Source organism: Rhinolophus ferrumequinum, chromosome 21 (assembly GCF_004115265.2).
Source record: "Rhinolophus ferrumequinum isolate MPI-CBG mRhiFer1 chromosome 21, mRhiFer1_v1.p, whole genome shotgun sequence".
Lineage (NCBI taxonomy): Eukaryota > Metazoa > Chordata > Mammalia > Chiroptera > Rhinolophidae > Rhinolophus > Rhinolophus ferrumequinum.
Window position 1 is genome coordinate 4,380,799 of NC_046304.1, and position 26,042 is coordinate 4,406,840.

Consider the following 26,042-nt stretch of genomic DNA (forward strand, 5'->3'; position numbering starts at 1 on the left):
TTTGAGAGTAAATTGCATACATTATAATTTTTTACCCCCAAATACTTCAATGTGCATTTCTCAATAAGGATATTATTTTACACAACCATGGTATAGTTATCAACTTCAGTAAACTTAACATTTGATGCAATACTTTTATCTACTATGCTGCTTGTATTCTAGTTTTGAAAAATTGAACTAATAATGACCTTTATAGTATTTTCCCTCTTATATAGGATCCAGTCAAGGATCATATATTTAGTTGTCATGTCTTTCTAGTCCCTTTTAATCTGGAACAAGTATTCAGTCTTCTTTTGTCTTTTTGACACTAACATTTTGGAAGAATGCAGTCCTTTTGTTTTTAATAGTCCTCATTTTGAGGTTTGTTGAATGTTTCCTTGTGATTAGATTCCAGTTATGCATTCCATAACATCACATAAGTCATGTTGTGTCCTTATGGTATCACATCTGGGACACACAATGGCCATATACCCCTTGTTCATTATATTAACTCTGATCATGTAATCAAGGTTTTCCCCATATAATAAATAATTATTTAAAATTATTACTCAGAGATCTTAATACTATGTAAATATCCTATTCCTCATCAAAATTTCCCCTCTTAGATTTATCATCCATTGGTGATTCTTGCCTGAACCAATCTTTGTTGTGATGGCTGCAAAATGATGGTTTTCCAGCTTCACTTTTACCAGTTTGCATTGGGCATTCTGCTGTAAGAAAGGGCCCTCTGTTCTCCCTGTTTATTTACTTCTTATTATCATGTGAACTTATGCACTACTTATTGGTTTAATAATTCATTACTGTCTTAATTGTTTTGGTGCTCAGATTATCCCGGATTTGGTCAGTGAGGGCTACCTGAAGCTACCTTCTTTGCCTTTGTGACCTACTCTCATCATTTTTTTTTTTTTTTTTTTGAGTACTACCTTATTTTCTGGACTAAGATATCTCAGGCTTTTCTTATAACTGCCTTCCCTCAGACCTGGAATCAGCCATTTCTCTGAGGAACCCTGGTTCCTTTTAGTGGAGAATGGTATCAGAAATCAAGATCTGAGCTCATTGTGACTTGAGGGTTTGCTTCTAGCCCCTTTAGGTGGACAGAGCTAGGAAATACATGTATGTATATACATTTATATATACAAGTATATGTATTTTTGCCACGTTAAGAAAATGTAAAAGGGATATGTGTGGCTGAGGTCATATTATGTGTTTGTGAGCTTTGATCATCTGTTAAATTGCTTTTGTGTAACAGTTTTTTTTATCACGTATGTCCCAGTTAATTACTATGGTTAGCAAAGTTGTGATTAATACGAGTGGTTGAAAGACTACATTGGAACAACAGTGGCAACAAAACTGCAGAAAAGAGTTAACATAACAAGCCCGAGATTGCTATCTTTAGAAAGGCCTACTGATAAGGGTGGCCCGTGGTTGGCATCTAGGAACTTTGGCTTTAGATGGGTCCCACCCAACATTCCCAGGAATGATAAGAGCTATCACTGTGCCTAAACTATTGGTACAATGTGGTTTGTGCTAAACACCTGCTTTCCTTCTGGACGTCTGGAGTTTGGGTATATGCTAGAGAGAAGGTGCCTCTGTGACCAGCACCTAATAAAAACCTTGGGTACTGAGATCCCAGTGAGCTTCCTTGGTAAACAACATTTCACATGTTATCACAACTCATTGCTGGGGAAATTTAAGCATGTCCTGTATGACTCCACTGGGAGAAGACTCTTGAAAACGCATATCTTATTTTCTCCAAAGTTTGCTCTGTGAGCCTTTCCCTTTACTGATTTTTCTTAGTATCTTTTCACTGCAATAAATCACAGCCATGAGGGTGACAATATTTTGAGTCCTGTGAGTCCTTTTGGCCGATCACTGAGCCTGGGGTCATCTTGGAGACCCCCAAACGTGTATGTAAGGGAATGGGATGTTGCTTCAGTTTTTCAAGAGGAGAGTAATTTTGTCTTAAAGTAAAAAGTCTGGTTGTTCCAGGGTGTGAAAAAAGATAGAAGACAAAACTGGAGTGAATACAGTAACTTTTAGAATATTTGAGGGAAAGTGAACTTTATTTGTGTTTTGTAATAGCTGCAAATATTAAAAAGAAGCAATAAAACATGTTAATATTTTGACAAAAGTTGGCTTGATTTTGATGGGTTTATTCATTAAATGTGTGCAAAATATTTAATCTAAATATATTAATATAACATTATAATTTGTTATATCTTTGCTTAAGTGATAGTCTGCTCTTAACAAGAGAAAGTGAAACTTGAAACTTTGACTTATTATTTACTGTTGTTTAGGGCCAGACACTGAAGTCATTTGTTGACTTGTAAAAAAACAACAACCAAAAATTCCTGAAAGACTGCAAATAATTTATGTTTGGTAGGAGAGACAGTCCCAAAAGTTATGGTTTTATTGCCCTCTAGCAAGAACATTAACCAGTTTTCTACATAATTTAGCAGTCTAATTTAGTATTCTTTCCTTCACTGACTATACATACACCCGTCTCTAATATCTATCTTTGAACCAGCCTTACTAGCCTGACAGTTCTCTCATTAATGAGTTCAATAAATCTTTGACACGCTTATATATTTATGAGTCATGTTTTTCACTTTTTAAAAATGATACTTTGACACATCTTGTCTCCTACGTTGAAGAAAACAGCAAAATGTAATGCCTCATTTTCTGTACTGGATAATGTAAACTGCTCTTATGATAAAAATGTGATAATCAAAACAAAAATGTCCATGAATTATATACCCTATGAAATAGCTATGTGTGTGTATCTGTATCTTTAAGAACTTTTAACTATAGCTTTGAAACCGAGACAATATGAAGAAACTATACAGAAGGGTGGGAAAAGGAGAAAGCTTAATCTAGAGCACCATTGTCTCTTCCCTAAATTACTGCTGTATAACCTCTGAACTTGCTCCTGGCCATCACTTTTACCTTTTTCCAGTCCATTCTCGACACTGCAGTTATGGTGATAGCTTAAAAATGAAAATTTGATCATGCTACTCTCACTGGCTAAAAATAACAATTCAAAACCACCTCCTCCCATCCGTATCCATATCCTTCAGGATCAACTCCAAAGTGACTTACAAGGCCCTTCCGAATCTGCCCATTGATAATGTATCTTAGGTTCTCACCACTGCTACTCTTGTTCTCTAGGCTCGAGGTATAAAGAGCTATATCACACATAACACACCATCCTCCACCTCTCACATTGCTCTTTCTGCCTAGAATATCATGCCCTCCCACTTAATCTCTTCACTGTGTAGTTCCTTTTCCTTGGTATCCAGGTGTGATGGTATCTTTCTGGCTTTTTAAGATGCCAGCTCCCTGACCATGAAAAACTGTGTTGGGTGGCTTCTTGTACATTTCTATAGTGTCTTATGCATTGCTGTATGAGCACTTACCGTACCATATTGCAATTGCCTGTGCTTGGCAGTATCTCTTAGCTACGAGCAGAGGCTGTGTTTTAGTTGCCATTTTTCCCCCAGCACCTACCATATAGTGCCTCGCACAGAGTTGTTGCTCAAAAGTACTTGCTGAACAATTCCAGGTGGAGACAGGGAATGACCATGGGAGCAAGTCGCTGGGAGTGAAAAGAAGTGGTCATGAAAACTGAGGAGTTCTCACAAGAAAAAAAATTTGTAAATATGTATGGCGATGGATAATAACTAGATGTATTGTGGTGATCATTTCACAATATACACAATTATCGAATTATTATGTACACCTGATACTAATATAATGGTATATGTCAATTATATTTCAATAAAAAAACTGAGGAGTTGAAATAATTGTATGATCAGGATGTTAGAGAAGTCATCCACATGGGCTCTGACATCACTCAGGATGATACTGAGAGGAGTGGCAAAAGCTCAATGAATATAGAGGAGTGAGCAGGGAGTCCAGTAGACGATGGGAACAAGGAAGAGAAGTGGCAGCATCAGAGGCATTAGCCTCAGAGAAGGTGTTTGTACATGAGGATTGATGAGGAAGGTTTTAAAAAGGCAAGGAAAGGATGCTGTGCCATCTACTAAACATACAATGTATGGAGAGTGAGCTTCCTCTCCTGTGACACCTGTAAAGAAGATGGTATTTCCCCACTTGACGATGGAGGGGGGCATGTGACCGTTTTGGTGAATAAAATTGTAAGTGGAAGTGAAGCATGTCCACACAAGACCCTCTAGATGTTTCCTTTCCTCCTAGCATGGTGAAAATAATATTTGGGATGGTGGCTGCTTCATCAGCTTGGGTCCCTCAGTGACTGTGATCAGGAGAACCTTCCTGCCAGCCCACTGATAGGACACACACACAAGCACCAAGAATTGGCATTCTAGTGAACAGCCAAGGCAGACACGGCATTATAGTGGTTTGTTAATTTCACAGTCCAGTTAAGTGATGAGGAAAATCTGGGAGATCTTTCTCCAATCTCTGCAGGAGAAAAATAGCACACACCACCTCTTTCTTATACATTTCTCTCTTCTCAGGACTCCTACTACATTAGGACATCGGGGAGTAGATGTGGCCAAACTCCCCCACCATCAGGTACACCTCAGAGGATTTCACTCTCCTACTCTCAATTATGTCTAATACAGATGACAGAATGGGACTCAAATTGAGTCAGTACACATACATGGCTCTAAACGTAAAGGAGATGGAATTAAAGACTTAGAAACTAATCGAGGGGCTAGGATCCACTCAAATCTGTCTTTTTTCTATGGAGGGCATGAAGGATCTTTGTTTTAATGTGTATGTTCATGTGCACATGAAGCCCTTTGAAATAAGATCCCTGGAAATAAAAAGCCAAGTTCTTCAACCCTTTGGGTTGCCATATATCTGAGGGAAACTACAACTCCTGAAGAGGGACAAATAAGTAGAGTAATTCATGTTCACACTACTGCTTTTCTCACTCTACTGCTTTTCGGCTCTGTAGAAGGCAAAATGCCCTCATTCTGCACTATCTCAGTAAGTATAGTCTTTGTCCCTTGCCTGGGTAGACATAGATCCTGGGATAGTACCTTTTTAAAAACTTTTCTGCTTAGCATGCTTCTTTCCTTCCCTTCTCAGAGTATCCAATTCCCTTGGCTATATAGTGTTTGGTTCAAGGATGGGTATGGAATCCAAGCCATTCAATCAGAACTTACCCTGCAACTTCTAATGGCATCATGGACAATAAAATACTATTTTCTCTGGAATCAACAGCTGTCAGGATAACTCAAGCCAAAAGCTGCCAATGACTACCCCCGCCATTCTGCCTGCTTCAAAGCGGAACCAATCTGGAGGAAAACAGCTACAACAGCCAGAGAACGATCTGACGATATCTTCTGAGCATCTGAATGCTGTCATATCTGAAGCCATATCTAACCCTTAAACTCTCTAATCATGATAACCCTTTTGTTTAAGCTTGCCTGAAATGGGTTTTCACAAATTAATAAGAGTCCTGGATAACACAGTAGGTTTAAGTCACTACAACGTGGGATGCATGGATCATAAGACTGGGAATTGAGTTGACTATACATAATTATGTTTTTGTTACGACAAAAGTAATGTTTAATAAGATTGTGGCTGCTCTGTATCACTTTGGGAAGATAACTATTGAGGAGCAGACTCCCTGCCAACTCACAGTGGACAGGTAGCACAAGTTAGCATTAAGAATCGACACTCTCGTGAGAGGTACATGCCCTTTGTGTATATACGAGAGCATGACATTGAAGAGTAGAAAATTATCATTATAGCTACAACACACTTTATACCTTACAAAGCATTTTCATACGTGTCATCTCATAATCCCCACAGAAACCCTGTTGTGTCCAGGTTGTGCATATTTTCTTAGGTTTTGGCCTTCTATCAATGTCACTGATCTTTGGAAAACATGTTTTTGGGGAAGGTGGGGAGGAGTAATTAGATAGATTTATTTATGATGAAGTTTGCTATTGAATTGCAGTAGACATGTTTGCTTTATCCCCGCAGCATCCCTGGATTTTTAGGGAAGCAGCCCTTCCTCAATGCAGTGTAAGTTGTTTGAGTGGGATGGACATAACCCCCTCCTGCTCCAGGGTTTTACATGGAATCAGGCCTGATAATGAGAGGACCCCCAACTCAAGGCAGTAAACGGTTTGGTGACCAGCATGACTCGAGAAAAGCTGAGAGGTAGCATTTGGGATTTTGCTGGAGTGATTTCAAAAGAGGTGTTCTCCTTGGGATTGTAAACGCTAAGAACCATACTAGCTTAGAATTTTGCCAGTAGATAGATTTGTCATCACTGGAGGAGACTGATAAAAAGATAGCCAACACAGAGGAAAGCAGAGCAAAGATGAGGGTAAATAGTCCTTGATCTAGGAATGCTTGAGTGTCTAATTACACCCGTAGATTCCTCAGATATGTGAACTTCTCTGCGTGATGATATGTTTATGGATGAACTGGCAGGAGTGAGGTTGGGTGTGAGGTATGCACATTTTATGTTTAGTCAACTCAATCTAAGGACAGATTATCTGGTTTCTGGATGAATAGAAGTTAAAAAATAGATGACGTTCTGAAAAATGTAAAGAACAATTCAGTGAATAATTCAAACATTTGAGTTTTTGAGGGCATTATTGGAACTACAAGGCAATCCATAGGTGTCAAATTATACGTATTTCCACAGGGGAACACCTTTTCCCCTTGCCAATAATACCTAGGGTGAAAGACAGCTCATTTGGCTCTAGATCCCAAGACTGACTAGTTGGGGCCTAGAAAAGAACTATGTAACGAAAGGGAGGAAGCAGGGACAAAGAGCTTCCAACTTAGGTAGGCCCTGTTGTATTATGAAAAAAGTGAAAACTTATGAGAAAAAAAAGATTAAGAGACTTTTAATATATGATTAAACTAGTTAATTGCCAACAATTTGAATAATGTTTGGTATTCTTATACTATAGTATTTATACTTTTGGGTGATATTACATTGTTCTCGCAAAACCCAGATGTAGTTTAAACTTTACACCAAATCAATTTTTTACCCTATGCTGCCTAGTTTTAACTGTACTTTTTATATGAAGCTCGTTCTTCCCCATCACTCCTGCTAAGATAGTGGTGCCTGTACTTACAGGCCTGAGGACTCTTAGTACCATTTGGTAGAAACATCCTTCCTCTACTCTAACCTTCTCGCAGACACTTGGGCTGTGGAGGGTATTCCCCAATCTATGTCTCCAGAAGTTGTGAAGCCCAGATGAACACATTTCTAATTGTTCCAGATTGGTTTCTTGAATGATATGGAGATATATTATGGTTGGTCTTTCTTTACCTCTTAAAATATGCTTAAATTAGGAGAATTTAAAAGCAATTTATAAAAAGTTCCTGACAATAAATAAACAACTTTATTGACAGTGGGCCAGTAAGAGCAGTCAAATTTAGTTTGTAGGTAACCAAAAACATTTGAAAAGGAGAACGCCAAGACTGCCATGATTCATGTCAGTACAAACACATAGTCAGAATGAACACCAGGCATAAAACAACAAATGCCGAAATGCAAAGGGCCAGAGTTCTCTGTTAAACTTAGAGCAAATCCTTTAACACTATGAGTACTTACATTGCAATTAGATTACAAACTTGAGTCTCTGGAACTATCAGATAGTCCTGGTTAACTGGTACTCAGAAGGAAAAGAAGCAAATTCCTCAAGGTCTCAAGGAGGCTGTGTAGGGAGAAGCACCAAAAGGAAGCTAGAAAGGGAAGCCCCTTCTCTATGATGACCTGGATAGGATGGTCACAGGTCTTAATTGGTAAATAGAAGGCATGGAAGATACGTTTATTCTTAATTTCTACTGATGGATGCTTAGCTACTTACTATAACCTGAATGTTTGTGTCCCCCCTCCATGTTAAAACCTAATCCCCACTGTGATGGTATTAGGAGGTGGGGCCTTTGGAAGGTGACTAGGTCATAAGGGCAGAGATGCCTTGCCCTTTCACCATGTGAGGACACAGTGAAAAGACAGCTGTCTATGAACCAGGAAACAGGCCCTCACCAGACACTGAATCTGCCGTCTTTGATCTTGGACTTACCAGTCTCCAGAACTGTGAGAATGTTGAATGTTGTGTATAAGTCACTTACTCTAAGATATTTTGTTATAGCAGCCCAAATGGACTGACACCACTTCATTAAATTGTGCGTGTGTATGTGCACACAAGGGTGCACACACCCACACCCATGAGACTCTATAGCACTAACTGTGTGCCAGGTCCTTTACTTTCATTATTATATTTAATCCTCACAACAACCTTATCAGAGAGGGATGATTTATTCCCATTTCACAGATAAAACAACTGAGGTCCAGAGAATAAGTAGCTTTTCAAAGTCACATACTTGCTAAGTGGAGGTGGCAGAATTACAACCCAGCTTTAAAAAGCCCATGTTGATTTTGTTAGTTAAATTTTACCCCCCAAATGAATTTATTTTCACTCAAGCATTTGGCATATCGAGAAATAGCAAGCATTTTAGGCTTTTCAGGACATACACTCTCTGTTGCAACTACTTAACTCTGCCATTGTAGCCCAAAACAGCCAAACACATGTATATGAATGAGTGTGGCTGAATTTCAAATAAACATTACTGATGGAAAATAGGCACTGGACGGTCTTGGTCCGTGGGTCCAGGCCATAGTTTGTCAATTCCTGCTATAGACCACTATTTAGGTGATGAAAAGGGTTGAGTTCCCTTTCCTTTATTTTGTTCCTGTGTCAGCCATTCTCCTACCCTTACCTCTCCCACCTTGAGCTTTCCCAACCACCTCAATCCCCTTCGATGTGTTTTTAAAAATTCTTTGCAAAACTATTCCCAGTCCTTTCAGGCCCATTTCCTATTGTTTCCCATCATTGCTAGATTTATACTGACCCATCCTTAATGATCTTGCTCTCCACCTACCACCACTTCTTTAAACTATTCTTATACTGTAATAATAGAACTAAAGTCTACAGAGAGGAAATTATAAGAAGTCACAGGAATAATGTGGAGGAGGCAAGACATGGACTTGCTGCTGAATGTTCATAAAGAATAGAATTTAGAAGAAAGAAATCTGTAACTACATTTTTCCCTCTACCTTTTCTATAATCTTCTTTTCACACAATATGTAAAATAACAATAAACACTGACATTGGTATAGTTTTTTTTTTCTAAATATTTATTTGAACTTTTGCTTTTGTGTTCCCAATCCCATCCCTGATCTTTGGTCACCCATGTAACTTATGCCAATATATCATTGTGATTCCAAGCCTTTTCGATCTTCTTTAGGGTTCTGGGATATAGCAAAGACCAACCAACATATAGAGAGACAAGAACAACAAAAATGTGGGTAAACATGAAGGCCAGAAAAATGGCAACTTCTTCATAGAGGGAAGCTGCTTATCCTCAAGTGAGTCACTGTCCTGTTAGCTATTTTCCATATCTGACAGGAAGATATGTCCTTGTGCCTCAAAGTTGCTTCAGTTCTTCTTGAATGACATCCTAAATATAATAATATATTGAACCCATCAACTTTTCAGGTCCTCAACATCTCAGGTCCTCTCTTTTTTCTCAAAGAGACAAAGCAGTTTACAGAAAGCAGAATAATGTAAAGAATTAAAATCTCCCTAATACTGTGATTATACAAGACCAAGGATTCAGTCAATGAATGCCAATTATAGGAAAAGAGAGACTTAAAAAAAAAAAAAAAAAGAGGGACTTGATGAAAAACTACCGTTAAGATTTTGACCCATGCAACTTCAGGGTAACTTCCAAGGAAGTAGAAAATGAAGTTCTACATAGCCAAAGGATAACGATTATCTAAATCTATGACCAGCATAATCCATGTGAACATAACTTAGAACCTGCTATAAATACAGTCTGTTTATATTTATGTTCATCAAATTAGACAGTAGCCTCTATGGGGAGGGAGAAAATACGAAGCATATTTCAAGTCTTAGCTTTTAAATATTTATAGCTAATCTAAATGAAATGACACTCTCAGGAGAAGTGACCATCTGTACATGTGGATCTCTACTTTGGACTCAAAGAGGAACAATTCTATGTCTTCGTGATAAGGACATGAGCCCTCTGCCTAAACTTACCAATAAGAACTTCCTTACAAAGTAAGAGCTTTTAAACAGGGCTTTGACGTGACAACGAGAAGGAGAAACTGGATTTCACAATGATTATATTGCTACCCAACTCCCAAGGATTTCTTAAATTTTCACAAAAGGGTATTTGGAGGGGTTAGGGATCAAAATCTGAAATCTCTGGCTTTCACAATTATCAAATCAATGGATATAAGAAACATTTTGTTTATGGCTCAAAAATACGTACTATGCAAATAAAATTAGATGCATATGAAATTAGTCCTCAAGCAGCATTTAAGGGTCTTCCACCTAAACACTCAGGTATTTAACACAGTGATAAAACCAACTTACATTTCTTCACATTTACTAATTTTTTAAGGTTGCTCTTCAGTGTGAATTCTCTGATGTCTGATGAGGGATGAACTGCACTTAAAGCTTTTCCCACATTCATTACATCTATAGGGTTTCTCTCCAGTATGAGTTCTCTGGTGTTGAATAAGAGCTGATGAATGAATAAAGGCTTTTCCACATTCGTTACATTTGTATGGTTTCTTTCCAATATGAATTCTTTGATGTTTAGCAAAATTTGAGCTCCGGCTGAAGGTCTTCCCACATTCATTACACTCATAGGGTTTCTCTCCAGTATGAATTCTTTGATGCTGAACAAGATGTGTGCTCTGACTAAATGTCTTTCCGCATTCACTACATTCATATGGCTTTTCTCCAGTATGAACTCTCTGATGTTTAGTAAGGGATGAGCAATGGCTAAAGGCTTTCCCACATTCCTGACATTTATAGGGTTTCTCTCCAGTATGAGTTCTTTGATGTTTAATAAGTGCTGATGAATGAATGAAAGCTTTATCACATTCATTACATTCATAAGGCTTCACTCCAGTATGAATCAACTGATGCTGCACAAGATGTGTACTTCGATTAAATCCTTTCCCACATTCATTGCATTCATAAGGTCTCTCTCCAATGTGAATTCTCTGATGTATTTCAAGCGATGAGCTTTCGGTGAAGGCTTTCTTGCATTCACTGCACTCAAAGAGAATTCTAGTATGAGTTCTCTGATGTTTAGTTAAATTAGCTCTGTGGCTAAAAGATTTTCCACACTCATTGCAACTATAGGGTTTCTCTCCAGTATGGACTCTCTGGTGTCGAATAAGCACTGAATGATAAGTGAAGAGTTCACCACAGTCATTACATTTATGAGGTTTTTTCTCTTTATACGTTTTCTGTTTTTTCCTTAAGTTTGATTTCTGTTTCAATCGTTTTTCAAGTGTATGAAAGGCATAGGATCCTTTGGGAACTCTGTCTTGAGTGAGGACAGACTTCTGACTAAAGGTTTTCCAATATACATCATGCTCATGAGTTCTTTCTTCAGGGAGTGAATTCATGTAGGTGAACATTTCTCTCAAGTGTCTCTCCTGATTTCCTTGCTGATTCTCTAACCAATTTTCACATTCAAGAGTAGATTCCAAGTTGGTGTCATAGACACTACTCCCCGTCAGTCTGTCTATTATTGCAACCTTGCGTGATTCCTCTTTGGAAAAATCTTGCATTGAAGTTGAATCTTTGCTCTCAGGTCCACTCTCCAAGTCTGAAAGAAATTGGAAATGCAAATTTCCTTTGTTTTCTGTGCTCAACAAAAAGGCAGTTCTGTAATAGGGAAGAGTTAATGAAGGTGAAAAAGCATGCCTTCAATGAGTTAGTGGATTTGACTCTTATGAGATGATTTGCAAAGAGAGACAAATGGAGGGAAATGCAGAGTGTACGCAGAGAAAATGAATAGACTCTATCCAGGAGAGTCAATGGGGGAAATATGACCAGAAACACAGGAGAAGGAGAAGCAATGCAGATGAAGCAATCTGCCACTGGGTGAGCAGGAAATGAGCGTACTAAATCAGGGAGACACAACTTCTTATAGAAGACCTACTGCTGTCATAAATATCCAGGCAGTTATCACTGTAGTGTTGAGGAAAGTTATAACTCCTAAGATTCCAGTCATCTAATCCTACTCACATCCAAATATTAATTTCATTTCCAGTTTAATCTTCCTTAAAAATGCTTTTATAATACAACCTTGATCAAAAATTTCCTATGATCTCCCACGGGTATATTGGCAAATATATGAAATTATATATGCACAAGACTAATTGAGGTAGTGAAAACTGATAACATCTCAAATATCCTATTATAGAGAACCGATTAACTATGGTGTACACATACAATGGAGTACTATCCAACTTCTAAAAAAATGAGAAAGATCACTACATATTCTTATAAAATGATCTTTAGGATATATTAAATAATAATAATAAAAAACCCCCAGCAAACTGCAAATGAGTGTATAGTTTGCTACTTTTGTGTAGAGAAAAAAGGGGAGATACAAATATATAGACATATTTTATTCTATTTTCCAAAACCAATATGGATAAATGAAATATTAATTAATGGTTACTTGTAGGGAAAGTACCAGAATAGAGGGCAGAGATGGAAACAAATTTCTCTAAATATATCTAATATAAACATTAGAATTTTTATATCCCGTATAAAACTATAAAGCTAAAATAATTTGAAGAGTGTGGTTTAAAGGAATAAATAGACCAAACAGAAGAGCAAGTTCAGAAATAACTTAATATATAGGAATTAAGGACAATATAAAGGTAATATTTTAGTTAGTGAACTAAAGATAATTTGTTTTTCCAACAAATGGTGCTATGGCTGATTAAGCATTTAGGAAAAAAGTTAGATGTGTCCCTCATTCCATCCAGCCAAATCAATTCTATTCATTCACCTATCTACTCTTCCACCCATTTATTCAACAATTATCTATTGAATATCTACCATACACTAGGCTCTGTTCTAGACACTGGGGAAAAACAATTGCAGTTCCTAGGCACATGAGGGAAGAAAGAATTTAGTCTAACATTCACAAACACATATAAAATTGTACCTGTAGTAAGTACTAAGAAATAAAAGGCAAATGATGCTACAAAAGAATATAAGAAAGGGATTCTAGGGAAATGAGGTGAGGTTTCCTTGAGATACATCACTGAACTGAAATGAAACTGGGGTTGGGATTTGGGTGTGTGTTCCAGGTAATATGTACAAAAGCACTGAAGTGAGTGTTCCAGGTAGAGGGAATGATATGCCTTGTGGTGAGAGGGACATTCAAGAAAAGCATAGTGGTTGAGAGGATGGATTCTGGAATCAGGACACATGAATTTAATCCCAACTCTGCCACTTACTAGCTGTGTGACCTGGGGCAAGTTATTTACCTTTCTAGTACAATACTTAACACCTACCTTAAGCTTTAAATGAGAATATTTATAAAGCACTTAAAACTCTGACACAGCCTAAGTGCTACATAAGTGTTTGTTAAATACATAAAATATAAATTGATCTCAGGTTAGTATAGGTAGGTAGAGGCAGAGATCTCAAAGAGTGGTCCATGGACCCCTGGGAGTCTGTAAGTTCAAAACTATTTTCAAACTAATACTTAGATATTATCCGACTTTTTCATTGTCTTGACATTTGCACTGATGCTGCAAAAGTAATGGTGGTAAAACTGTCATGACTTAGCATGAATCAGGACAATGACACCAAACTCACTAGTCATTATTGTGTTCTTCACCACCATGTATTCTCAGTTAAAAAAAACAAAAGCCCTGAAAATGTCTGCATGAATAGTAAACATTAATTTTATTAAATTTCAAACCTTGAATACACGCCTTTTTAACATTCTGGATTTATAAAACAGGAAATATTCATAAAGCAATTCTGGTTATAACACTCATTGAGATCGTTTGAGTTGTGAGTTGAACTAGCCACTTTTTTCATGGACCACAGTTTTTCTTGAAAGAATGACACAGATAAATTATGTTATCCATGTTGGGCATTTGGCAGATATTTTCTTTAAAAATGAACAAATAGAGATTGTCACTTCAAGAAAAACGACTGACTGTTTTTTATACAATTTGAGCTTCCAGACAGAAATTAGAATTTTAGAAAACTTTTCTCAACCACTGATAGCCTGATAGCTTCCTAACACTTAAAGAATTTTCTGACCAGGTCAGTGGTGGTATTAAAAACTGTCATTTTAAAAATATTGTATAATGTAATGTGTCAATATTTGTGTAACTCAGTGAACCAACATTTTCCAAAAGATCAACAGATTTTAATGTAAGAATATGAAAAACTCATGGATGTGATTTCAGATGCCACATTGTTAACTAATTTTTAAGAAACAACCACTTGCCCAGTTTTGGTGTCAGATCAGAATAGCTATAAGTATCTGAAGAGGTAAAAAACACTCCTCTCTTTTCCAATTATATATTGGTGTGAATCTGGATTTTCTTCATACACGTCAACCAAAACAACACATCACAGCAAATAGCATTTAGAAGCAAGTGTGAGAATATAGTTGTCTTCTGTTAAGCCATATTTTCAAAGAGATTTGTAAAAATGTAAAACAATGCCATTCTTCTTAATATTTTTTTCTTAAAGAAGATGGTTGTTTCTATAAAAATTATGTTATTGATATTAACATGTAATGGGTTTATAATTATTTTTAAATAAATTATCTAATAGTTTAAAATCTTTTTCAGTTTTAATTTCTATATAGTAAGTATTGGTAGAAATAACTCACATAAACAAAAGCTGTTTAGGGTTCTTGATAATTTGGGGAGTAAGTTAGGTACTGTGATGCCAAAACATTTAAGAACCGCTAGGCAGAGTACAAAAATGGAGGGAGAGTACGTGTGAAATAAGGGTGGAATAAGTAAATGACAGATTGTGCACGGTATTGAAAGGGTCCAAGATTCTGGCTGTTATCCTAAGAGCAATGGGAAGCCAGTGAAATGTTTTAAACCAAAAGGTGACACCATCAGATTTGTAGTTTGAAAACATCACTCTCACAATGATATAAAGAATGGAATACATGGGAGCAAAGGTGGAATCAGGAGATTATCACTGTAGTCCAGACAAACAAAACGATAATGTTAACAATGAAGATATATTCAGAATGTAATTAGATAAACACAATGAAGAATTGGATAAAGGAAGAGAGAGGGAAGTGTAAAGACTGGTCATAAATGTATGGCTTGTACAATTTGATAAGACAGTGAGTGTCATTAAGACACTTATTGGGAAAGGATCCTGTTGGGGCGATGGAGAATTTGGGCATGTATCAGGTATTCAGTATTAAATATGTTGTGTTGAGGTGCCTTTGATACAAGCAAATGGACACATCAAATAGTTACACAAATGTTCAGAACAAGAGCCCCAAGGCGAGGTCTAGGATGGAAACACAAATTCGGGATTCATCTAGATAAGAGATGATAATTTAGTTATTGAAATGGATGAGACTACTGACAAAAAAAGTAGAGGCTGCAAATAGGTGGCCAGTTAGACAAATCTGACCCTCAGATATTTGTTTGATCCACACTATTTATATATACAAATTTATACAAATTTTTGAGATTAGTTGCCAAGAGTTAAAAATAGGGACATTTCACATGAAAATTCAAATTTTGGGTTTCTCTTAAAAAACAACTGGAAGCATACTGAGTGACAACCAATTAAGAGCAGAGGTTGGCAACTACAGCGCACTGCCTACTTTTCTAAATAGAATTGTACTGGAACCCAATCACACCCATTCATTTGTGAAATGTCCATGATTGCTTTAACCCTACCAAGACAGACCGAGTAGTGGCAGCAGAGCTCACATGTCCCACAAAGCCTCAATTATTTACTCTCTAGCCCTTTACATAAAAAGTTTGTCAGCCCTTGCACTAAAGCTAATGGAGTAATGACCCCTTTCAGCTGCGGCATGTGCTGTTCCAGTTTGTTTCACTCATTATATTACCTCCTGGCCCATGCAGGCACTCAGATTTATGACTGCAGGAATATAGAGGGAAGGGAGATTCAAACCAAACCTTGAGCAATTCAAACATTTAATTGTTCAGAAAAGAAAGTTGAGAAGATACAACCAGCGAAGTAAGAGGCAATTCCAAATGGATTAAGGATTTAAAGGAAATAATAAAAGAAGAGAACAGAAGGAAATATTTCTATTATCTTGGAGAAAGAACTTTCTCAGCACTAATCAAAAGACAGGAAATAAAAGATTGTAATATATTAAATTTGTACATTAAAAAGCATAGCAAAACCAAAAGGCAAAAACTAGAAAAACATATCTGTAACATAACAAAGAATACCTCATATACATGAAGAGTTCTTATAGATCATTAAGAAAATGGCAATATCTCCCCCCACCCATACACACAAAACAGAGAAAGGTGGTGAATAGGTAAGTCACAAAAATAGACAGGCCTAGAAAGGGAAACAGACATATCCACATCACGGGAAGATTTTAAAACTCAACATTCAAAAGAACCAGATTATTTAAAAAAAGAGCATTACGGGAAGATTTTCTTTATGCTATACATACTATAAAGTATAGTTAATTAAAACATATGCTATTGGGTATGATAAATAAGATAAATAAGTAAACCAGAGAGCCTAAAAACAGATCCAAGCATGTATCGGACCCGGGTTTATCACAGAGTTAGCATTACAAATCAGTGATAAAACTTATCTGTGATATTAGAAGTTAGGATAAGGTTACCCTAGGAAGGAGGGAGGTGCCTTAAAGAAATCACAAGGGGTGCTAGTAAGGTCGTTTCTTAATCTGGTGCTAGTTATATGAATGTGTTCAACTTATGAAAATTCATAGACCTGTACAGTTGTATTTTCAGTTATTGTATATTGGAAAAAAGGAAGGAAAAGCAGCAAATGAAGCAAAACATTAGCATGTTTTTGATCTTGGCGGTGGATACATAGGTGTTATTTTATTTCCTTGACTTTTGTATGTATTTAAATTGCTAGATAATTTAAAATATTTAAAAAATAAAAACACATAGGTACTTCCAATAGTCTTTCTTAAGCACTGAAAAGTGTCACCTCTTCACTGTCCTGTAGAGCTATTATTTCTGAAGCCTCCCATCTATCTGACTCACCTGAATAGCTGCTTTGGGGGGTTTTTCTCTCAAACTTCAACGGTTCCCTTTCATTCTCCAAATTGTAGTTCTCAGGCTTGGAAACTGGAAGCCCTGCTCATTAAAAATTCAAAAAAGAAAAGGGACTTAGCTATGTGTGATGGGCACAAAGATCTACCCTAGAGCATAGTGCCAACCCTGATCCACCAAGGGGACTGGAAATTACAGGAAGATCTGAAGTGAACGAAGACAGACCGCTCCATGAAGCTTGAAATATTTGCAGCAAGAGTCTGGGCTTGGTAAGGAGTTTTTATGCACTGGAAAACACAAATGTTTCTGCCTGTCAAAAAAGAAGAGTACTCTTTCTTTACTGAGGAGTTTCCAGGGAGACACCATAGATAAATCCTTAGCTTAGATAAGAATGGGAAAATGGGACCTCAGTGGCAGCGTCACAAAGTTGTGACTGGGTAACTAGAATTTTTGTCCTCTAATGATTTTCCTTTCTTCCTTCTTTAGTTGCTAGAACCGACTTTCTTAGGGAATTTATTACCTGAGGTTTGGGAAGGGCTTACATAGTTCCTGGTACTCCTTATAAAAACACATATGCACATGTGCACACACACACAGTTGGGCACAGGTCCAAACTGGCCAGAGTGCCCTATCTCCCTGGCTCTAGTAGTTGTTCAACACACGACCCTATTTGCTGAAACTTCAAGGATAGAAGCACTGTCCTTTTTTCCTTATCTCTCTAACTAGAAGAATAATATGACCCTAGAGCTGCCAATGGCCATCTTTGCCACATGGGGGAGAATAAAGGCAATGCAGGGCAAAGCCAAGCCGTGTGATTAAAAAATAAATACAAGAAATTCCTGATAATATATTTGCTTCCTTGAATCAAGTTTTTTCCCCTGGGGAATGGAATCCAACACCTAAACTCTACCTAGACGCATCTGTCTTAATTAACAAAAGCCTTCACCTTCAGGGGACGGACTCCAACACCGACACCTGAGGACTGTGGTGGAAACCCAGTGCAGCTGGGAGAAGGGAATGGAAGGTAAAAAGAATATTTACCCCTGGAGGACGGGTAGGGATACATACTAGGCCCAGCATTGTGAGTGAAGGAGGACAGAAATACTTGTGAAGTTCACCCCTTCTAACCCAGGTTCACAATGCCCACCTAAGAGTGAACTTGATCAGATCAAAGAATACCCCATCCTTTTCTACCTCCCACCAACATGCTGACAGATTAACTTTTGCACAAACACAAGTAAATAACCTAATTAACTTACATCAAATTACATTTTGAAGGCATAGATGAGCAATCAATGCACATTGGACTTGGCTATAGTACTTGACAGAAGCAAACATACAATGTAATAATCATATTCACCCTGGTGATAATTCTAAATCATGGTGTGGGGCAATAAGAGTGTAAGTAAAACGCCAGAAGTCTTACTGCTGCTGGGAGGGGTTGCAATTTAGTTCCATTAAAAGACTGTGATTTAAGAAACACAACCAAGAGAGGAAGGAACTATAGACAAGCAGCACCAAAATTTATATATAACCGTGTTTCCCCGAAAACAAGACCTAGCCGGACCATCAACTCTAATGCATCTTTTGGAGCAAAAATTAATGTAAGACCCGGTATTATATTATATTATACCCAGTATTATATTATATTATGTTATGTTATACCCGGTCTTATTTTAATATATATTAAATTATATTAACTTTTGCTCCAAAAGATGCATCAGAGCTAATGGTCCAGCTAGGTCTTATTTTCGGGGAAACACGGAAATACCATTCAATTTTTTGAGTCCTGAGCTGTGCATATGAAAAGCACAACTTTAAGTTACCCAGTAGAACAAAACAGCTGGGGGGATAAAATGCTGCAGAGAGATTTTAGAAACTACCGATTTCTCGAGTTTGTACTTTATCCCATATCAATGTGGACAAGCTGTTACAATGTGGGCTTTTAGCTGAAAACCCATAAGGACACAAACTTCAAAGAAGACAAATACCTAAAAGTAATTTCCCCTCCCAAGGAGTAAGGGCTGCACACCTTAGGAGTAAGGGGAAAAATGAAATAGAACCATAGGAAAAATAATCAGGCAGGATCAAGGTGATCAAGCACTACTCAGTTGCAGAAGGTAGTCAGGATAAAGTTAACTCTCTTTAGAAAACAGAGAAATTTATTCACCTTACAATAAAGATTAAAAAAAAAAAGTAAAAAAAAAGATTCCCCCTCTTTAGGCTAGTGTGAATTAGGTTTCCGTTACTTGACTCCAAAGAATCTCGATACAAAACAAGCATAGATAATTCACCATGAACCTAGAACGGAAACAGATTTTCTCTGGGCCCAAAGGGATTAATACTTTGACTCCTAAATGGAAAAGTGAAGGCTTTGCTAAGCTATTTCACTTTCAATAAAGTAATGATTTCAGAGTCACAGGATGAGAACCCATCCTTACAAAGCGAGACCAGGTTCCTATAGTTCTCCAGCATCACGTCCCTTTGTGCAGGATCCAGCTTCCCCCACTCCTCTGGGGTAAAGTCCATGGCCACATCCTTGAATGTCACAGATGCCTACGACACAAAACATACTTATGTTTACCATCTTTTGCTTGACAGCATCCTTTTCAGCCACCAGTTTCTGTTGTTCCTGGAGCAGAGCAGTTGAATATATTCAACAGGGAAAATGACAGTGATAAATGACAAGTATTCTAATAGTATTCGGATTCTGAACATTCTGTGTAAAGTGTAAAATCACTGAGTATCAGTTATGTGCCAGGCACGCTGTGCCTGGTTTAATATGAGAACCAAAAGAAATCTAACCATGGTTTCTCCATTGAGAGACTATCATTTTTCTGGGGAATAAACAGTTAAAACATGAACCAGTCAGTCAACAAAGTAGTTTGGCAAAGTAAACAAAATATAGCAGAGGAGGAAAAAAGGCATGTCTGCATAACTCTCCTTGTGAGTCCTCAATAAAAACTTGAAGAATACATATAGCCAATCAGAAGATGAATTGAAATACAGACCTTGTGAATGGAGATGCCATGGAATGAAAAGACTGGCAGTAAGCACCAAATCCAATAAAGCATGGAATTAATTTGAGACTAAAAGGATTAATTGAAAAATGATGGTAAAATTAAGGGTACAGCTGTAACTCATATATGTTTCGTGTAAATATCATAGGATTAAGTTTATATAAGACAAAAATACAAAAACTGTAAAGAGGTAGTTACATATAAGTATTAGGTGCCTTTTTAAGTAAGGCCATAGAGAATGGGAATAATAATCCAAGGTTGTTGAAATAAATATATATCAAATGCTGTCACTGGTAGGTAGAAAATACCTTCTATTTAAACATCATGAAACATTTGCAAAAGTAACAAAGTAAATTTAAATAAATTTCAAAACAGAGCAGTAACTGATGATAGTTGAAAAAACTCGTAAGAATATCAAAATAATAATGAAATAAAATGCAAAACAAATGCAAATGGCTAAAACTGTACTCAGAGGAAATTTCATAGCTTTAAACACTTCCATTTCATTAAAAAATAATGTAAATAAATGAACAAAACATACAAATCAAGTTAGAGAAAGAACAAAGTAAGAAAAATAGGAAGAATTACAGGATAAAAGCATAAATTAAGGTGAGGGGAAATGAGAAAAATAGGAGAGGTGGGAAATCTGAATAAGGTCAATACGTTATAGTACTACATACCAATGTTAATTTCCTAATTTGAGAAAATAAGAATAAAGTGAGGGAAAATGTTAACTTTTGGAGAATCTGAATGTAGAGTAAATAAGAAATCTTTCTACATTTGCAACATTTAAGTCTGAAATTATTTCAAAATAAAGTTTCCAAAAATGGAAATATATAATCTGAGACTTAAAAAAATATAAGAATCATCCCGGGGGTCGGGGGTGGGTGAAACGTAAAGATCACTAAGTACACAAGACATTTTGAGGAAAAATGACTGTATCCTACAATCTGCATATCCACAGCTAAACTGACACTTAATGGAAATTAACTTTCAGACCATGAGAAGAAAAAAGAAATTAGAACAAAAATGCAAAACACTGCACAAAAAGGCAGAAAAAAATACAAAAGAAACGGAAAGCATAGTAAACAGAATTATAAAAATCACATGGCAAGAAAAATTAGAAACACACAAGTAATCATATTAATGTGAATTAGTTCACTTCCCTTAAAAAATTTATTTTAAAAGTCACATCCTGTTCACAAATAGGACATCCCCCCAAAATAACCCAAAGTTGGTGGGAGGGAGATGGAAGGAAATATAGTATATCACATGTCTGAATACAGCCGTACAAGTTCAACAAAAACATATGGAAAAATATATATCAAACTATTATCCTCAGTAGGTAGAAGTGAGGGACTGAATTTGGGGAGGGAAGTAATATTACTTTTATATTTATATATGTCTGTGTTGCTCACCTGTTACAATGAACAAGAATTAAACCTTTAATATTTTAAAAATCTAATAAGTCAGAAAAATTGCCCAGGCAAATTCTAATAAGACAGTTACAAAATTAGCATAAGATAAAAATCTAATGTAATGCAAAAAGGACAAAGAAAGTTTTTTAAAACTTTCCTAAAAGGTTGAATCTATCTCAAGACTCTAACAGTCTTGAGTCAAATACCAAAGTGTTGAAAGATATAAAGCATTCATCCTTCTGGTACTTGTACTTTGATTTTCCTAGGACTGCTATGCCTGTGTAGTTCAGGTGGTATTAATTCCATCTCCGACTCATAGGTGGTATGTGTATTTGTATGCGTATGTGCAGGTATATTCCATAGGTCTGCCCAATTAGAGAATTACACTTAGATCTGGACAATAACTGTTCCAGGAATGGGCCTAATCCCTGTTAAAGAGTTAATCCCTGGACTTCCGCAATAATTAGGAGGGAAGCTGCCCTTTGTCTCTGGTCCTCAACATGGGAAGATGTAAGCCTAGATTGGTAGGGCCAGCATTAGGATAGCAATCTCCTTGAGAGGAAAATCCACAGAGAAAAGAAAAGGTCAGTGAAAAGGAGGGAATAGGTTCTAATGTTTCTCGCTTATGTTAGTCAATAAATATCTCTTTTTGCTTCCGTCAATTTAAGTTGAGCTTTTATCAGCTGCAACTTAAAGCTTCTTGACTTGACTAATAAAGTCTTCAAAACCAATGTCAGGCAGTTGAGAAACAGTGAAGACAGACAAGTATATAAGGATCCTGAGAAGTTACTTTCACAAATGGTACCAATGTGCAATACATACTTTTTAGACTTGGGATCACAGTAGCAAAGAAAAAGGCCAGTGGAGGAATCTTTGGGTTGTGGTATGCCACACACATCATGGAGACCTCTTTTCTCCTACCCAACTTCTTTTAACAAAAACTTCAAATATACAAAAAGTTGAACGACGAATACACTAATTACCCACATAGTACAACTACCACTTAAATTCAACAATTCTTAAGATGTGCCCTTGTACAGTGGATTGGAGAGTAAGTTACAGACACGGTAACATTTCACTTCTAAAATACTTCAGCATTCATCATCTTGGAGGGCTGCATTATAACTCTTTAAATTAAGCCTTCCATAGGCTTTCCTTTTCAAGCAAAGTTGAACGTTCTTTGAACTTTTGAATATTTATTATTTTCATAATTCACTTCAGCACTAAGGGTACTTTCTTAAATTCTTACTTAACAGTTATGCGTATGTTGTTTCCCCTATAGAAACATAAATTTTAAGAGATATGCACCATATTTTCTTTCAAAATAATTTCCTGTTACCAAGCACAGAAATTAGTATAACAGGCTAAAGAAGGGTAATGTTCCTTACATGCCTGTTGAGTGACAATAAATAATAGATGGAGAAGATACCTTGGGTTAGTAGAAAACATTTTCTACTGAGCCTATTAGTCACCCGAGTAGTCTTAGAATTAGAACTCATGTCTCCAGATGAGTGCCAGTGGACAAAAACTCCACATCAAAAAGAAGGGAGTGTGTCTGTATTCTGAGAAATAAGGTGGAATTTCAATCATCAGTAGAGATTCACACTCACCTGGGAGCTGGCTGTGAGGCGCAGGGCTGCCACTTCTCCCTCTTCTGTGCTCTTCTCTTGTGAAAAGGAAGAATCCTGGGAAGACATGGCTAAGGGGAAGAAAGCATCAATGATGGGACTTAAGTCTATCTTGTGACTCAGATTTACAAGTCTAAAAATCCTTGCATCATACAAACGACGCTCCCACAAACACTGCAACTGAAGGGAGCCCAAACAACTCATGATCCTGGGATCATGGAGAATGTCCAGGAATGTTGCTACTTGGGCTTAAATTCATTATTGCTATCATCATAACACCTACTGGTAGATGACACTCTCTAACCTAGAAATTAGAATAGATCAGCTCATTTCCAAGATTAATTACATTAAATATCAGAAAAATAGGCTCAGTTCTCAAAAATCACACTACAAGCTTATTTAAAAAGTAGATTGCTGGATCCCACTTCCTAATAATTATCATTAGTTGAGTTTGGGGTGCAATCTGGAAATTTAATAAGCACCCCAGGGGTAATTCTGACGTTGGAAGTCACAGACCTCACTTCAAGAACGATGGGTCGTCAGTCACTGACTTCTATGCCTGTTTCCTACTAGTATGTAAAACAAAAATATTTCCTCTATTGAAATCATAACATTATTGTGCAAAGTGAAACAACAGAAGTGGGAAAATATTTTTGCAAACCAAAAGCTAAATTCTCAGACTCACTGATGGAGACTAGGCGTTTGGGAAGAACGTGTGAGAAAAAGTAATTGAGGCTTTGCTCATGCCTTAGAAGCTAACACTTCGCTGACATTTTGGGGGTGGCTTTAAAGGATCCACTGTGCACCCAGCTGGAGTGGAAAGGGGGGTGATGCCTACCAAGCTCTCCATTCTCACTCAAAGAGCCTATCCATCTCTCAGACAAAGGAGATGGGCAGCGCTGTCTGCCGAGAGCCACTTCCCCCGAGGCAACTGATTTCCCTTCGGGAGGAAGAATTTGCCCTTCCACAACACAAGTTCAATACTTCAGCAGTTCTCACCTCTCTTCGCGGGCGTTTTGGCCAAATCTCTCTCCATGATCACCACTTCCTCCCGGTTCTGAAGATTCTGACACCCCACCCGCCAAATTCAGACTTCTCTCGACTGGGTAGTGAGACGCCCCCGGAGGCCTCCTGGTCCTCCTTCCTGCCTCCCCTCTGGGGGCTCTGCTGAAAGGCTGCGATCAGGTCAGGTCCGATTTCTTCCTCACTCTCGAGCCTTGCTCGGTCTTACGAGGCTGGCACCTGGAAACCCGGGGACAGAATTCCTGAGACTGGATCCTCAGCTGCCTATTCTCGCTGCTTGGAACTGTCCCTGGGGGGACCGAGCAGCTGGAAGAGATGGAGCTGGGGATGCCGCCGAGATACAAGGCGCGTAGACAAATCCCGCCACGCTCGGGAATCTCCCCGAAGATCCGCGACTGCCCCGCGCCCCGCCCGTGGCGTCCCGCCAGCACCACGCTCTCACCCGCGTTCCCGGGAGGCGGCAGCCGCTGGAGGGATTCAGGCCGGAGCGTAAAGGGATGGGGCTCATGGTCTGCCCTCGAGGCCCCTTTCACAAACGCACAATCCAGCCTCGACTTGGCCCAGATTGATGCCCCGGGGGCCACCGCCGAAGCTGAGAAGAGAAAAACGGCACGTAAACGACCAACTCACCCCTCATCCCGGGCTTCACAAAGGCTACGAACTTCTCGGGCCAGCTCGGAGTCGCGCAGGCGTAGGAAGGAGTCCGGCAAAGCTGGCGGGTCTTCTCCAGCCTGGGAACTACGATTCCCAGAAGTCTCTGGGCGTTGCCAGACTGCGTTTCTCAGCAGACGGGAGCGTAAGTGGTGTAGCTGGGGAAAGCAAAGGAGCAGCAGTCTCTTTCCCTCTCGCGAGAGTATCGAGCTGCATCGCTTTGTCTGATCCATCGCGCTGGAGAAAGCGCGAACGTCTGAGACTCCGGGAGAGGCAGTGCGGGTACCCGCGCTTGCCTGCACGTGGGACTGATTACAGAACAGTGCTTAAGGCTGCGGAGAAGTTCAGCCTAAATTACTTTAATGTAAGATATGTGAGGAGTATATGACTCTTTCATATTTTTGTCCTCCCCAAACTCTTTTACCTTCAAACAATGTGAAAGCTGTATTTCTAGAATGTGAAAGCTGTATTTACACACAAATCGTTGTTCATGCATCATAGACTACTTGAAATACTGAAAGTTCACACGTGCGAGATAGATGAAGAGATTCAACTGGTTTTAGCAAATTTGAGCAACAGGTTCTTTGCAGGCATAAAAATTAATTTAAATTTATCAAAAGAGGTTGTTCTCTCAAGTGAGCATGGTTAGTCTATCATCCTGTTAGTGGACTAATCTACCCATCTTATACTCAAAATGTTTAAACTGCCCTTCCTCTTCTCAGTGAATGGTGTCACTGCCCACAAACCCATTTGCAAAAGCAAAAACCAGAATATCCTCAACTCTTCTCTCACTGCCTATTTATCACGAAGTCCTATTTATTGTATTTCTTAAATAACTCCAATTTGCCCATCTTTCTCTATTCCCACTAGTATTACCTTAGTAGTTCTGGCCACCACCATTTCACTAGGATTACAGTCAGCCTCCTAACTGATTTCCCTAACTCAAGTTTTCTTTTCCACCAATCTATTCTCCACACTTTTTGCCCAATGATCATTCTAAAGCAAGAATATAACGTAGCTTTACTGCTTAAAATCCTTCAATGACTTTCAAAAGCTTTGGGGGAAGGTGATTTTCAGTTCCCACAAGATAGCACCCTGTATCCAGCTCCTATTATACAATCTGGCTCCCTTTATCTGAGCCTCCTGATACTTACACCCTTGTGTAATGTCCCCCCCCACCCCCCTTGAGTGTGGGTAG

At 38.1% G+C, this 26,042-nt stretch overlaps 1 protein-coding gene across 2 annotated transcripts; it reads right to left on the reverse strand.

Moving 5' to 3' along the window:
- Window positions 1-9,141: 9,141 nt before the first annotated feature.
- On the reverse strand, window positions 9,142-24,955 carry ZNF286A (zinc finger protein 286A). Of its 2 annotated transcripts, none has more exons than XM_033091861.1 (6): window positions 24,824-24,955; window positions 24,170-24,412; window positions 23,153-23,241; window positions 19,546-19,660; window positions 17,096-17,188; window positions 9,142-11,676 (listed from the first exon to the last, which is right to left on the reverse strand). In XM_033091861.1, exons 2-6 carry the CDS (start codon window positions 24,204-24,206, stop codon window positions 10,448-10,450), a joined length of 1,563 nt encoding a protein of 520 aa, XP_032947752.1. In that variant the 5' UTR covers window positions 24,207-24,412; window positions 24,824-24,955; the 3' UTR covers window positions 9,142-10,447. The 2 variants fall into 2 exon arrangements, with proteins under 2 accessions (XP_032947752.1, XP_032947753.1); XM_033091862.1 differs by lacking the exon at window positions 24,824-24,955 and adding an exon at window positions 24,636-24,808.
- Window positions 24,956-26,042: the final 1,087 nt, after the last annotated feature.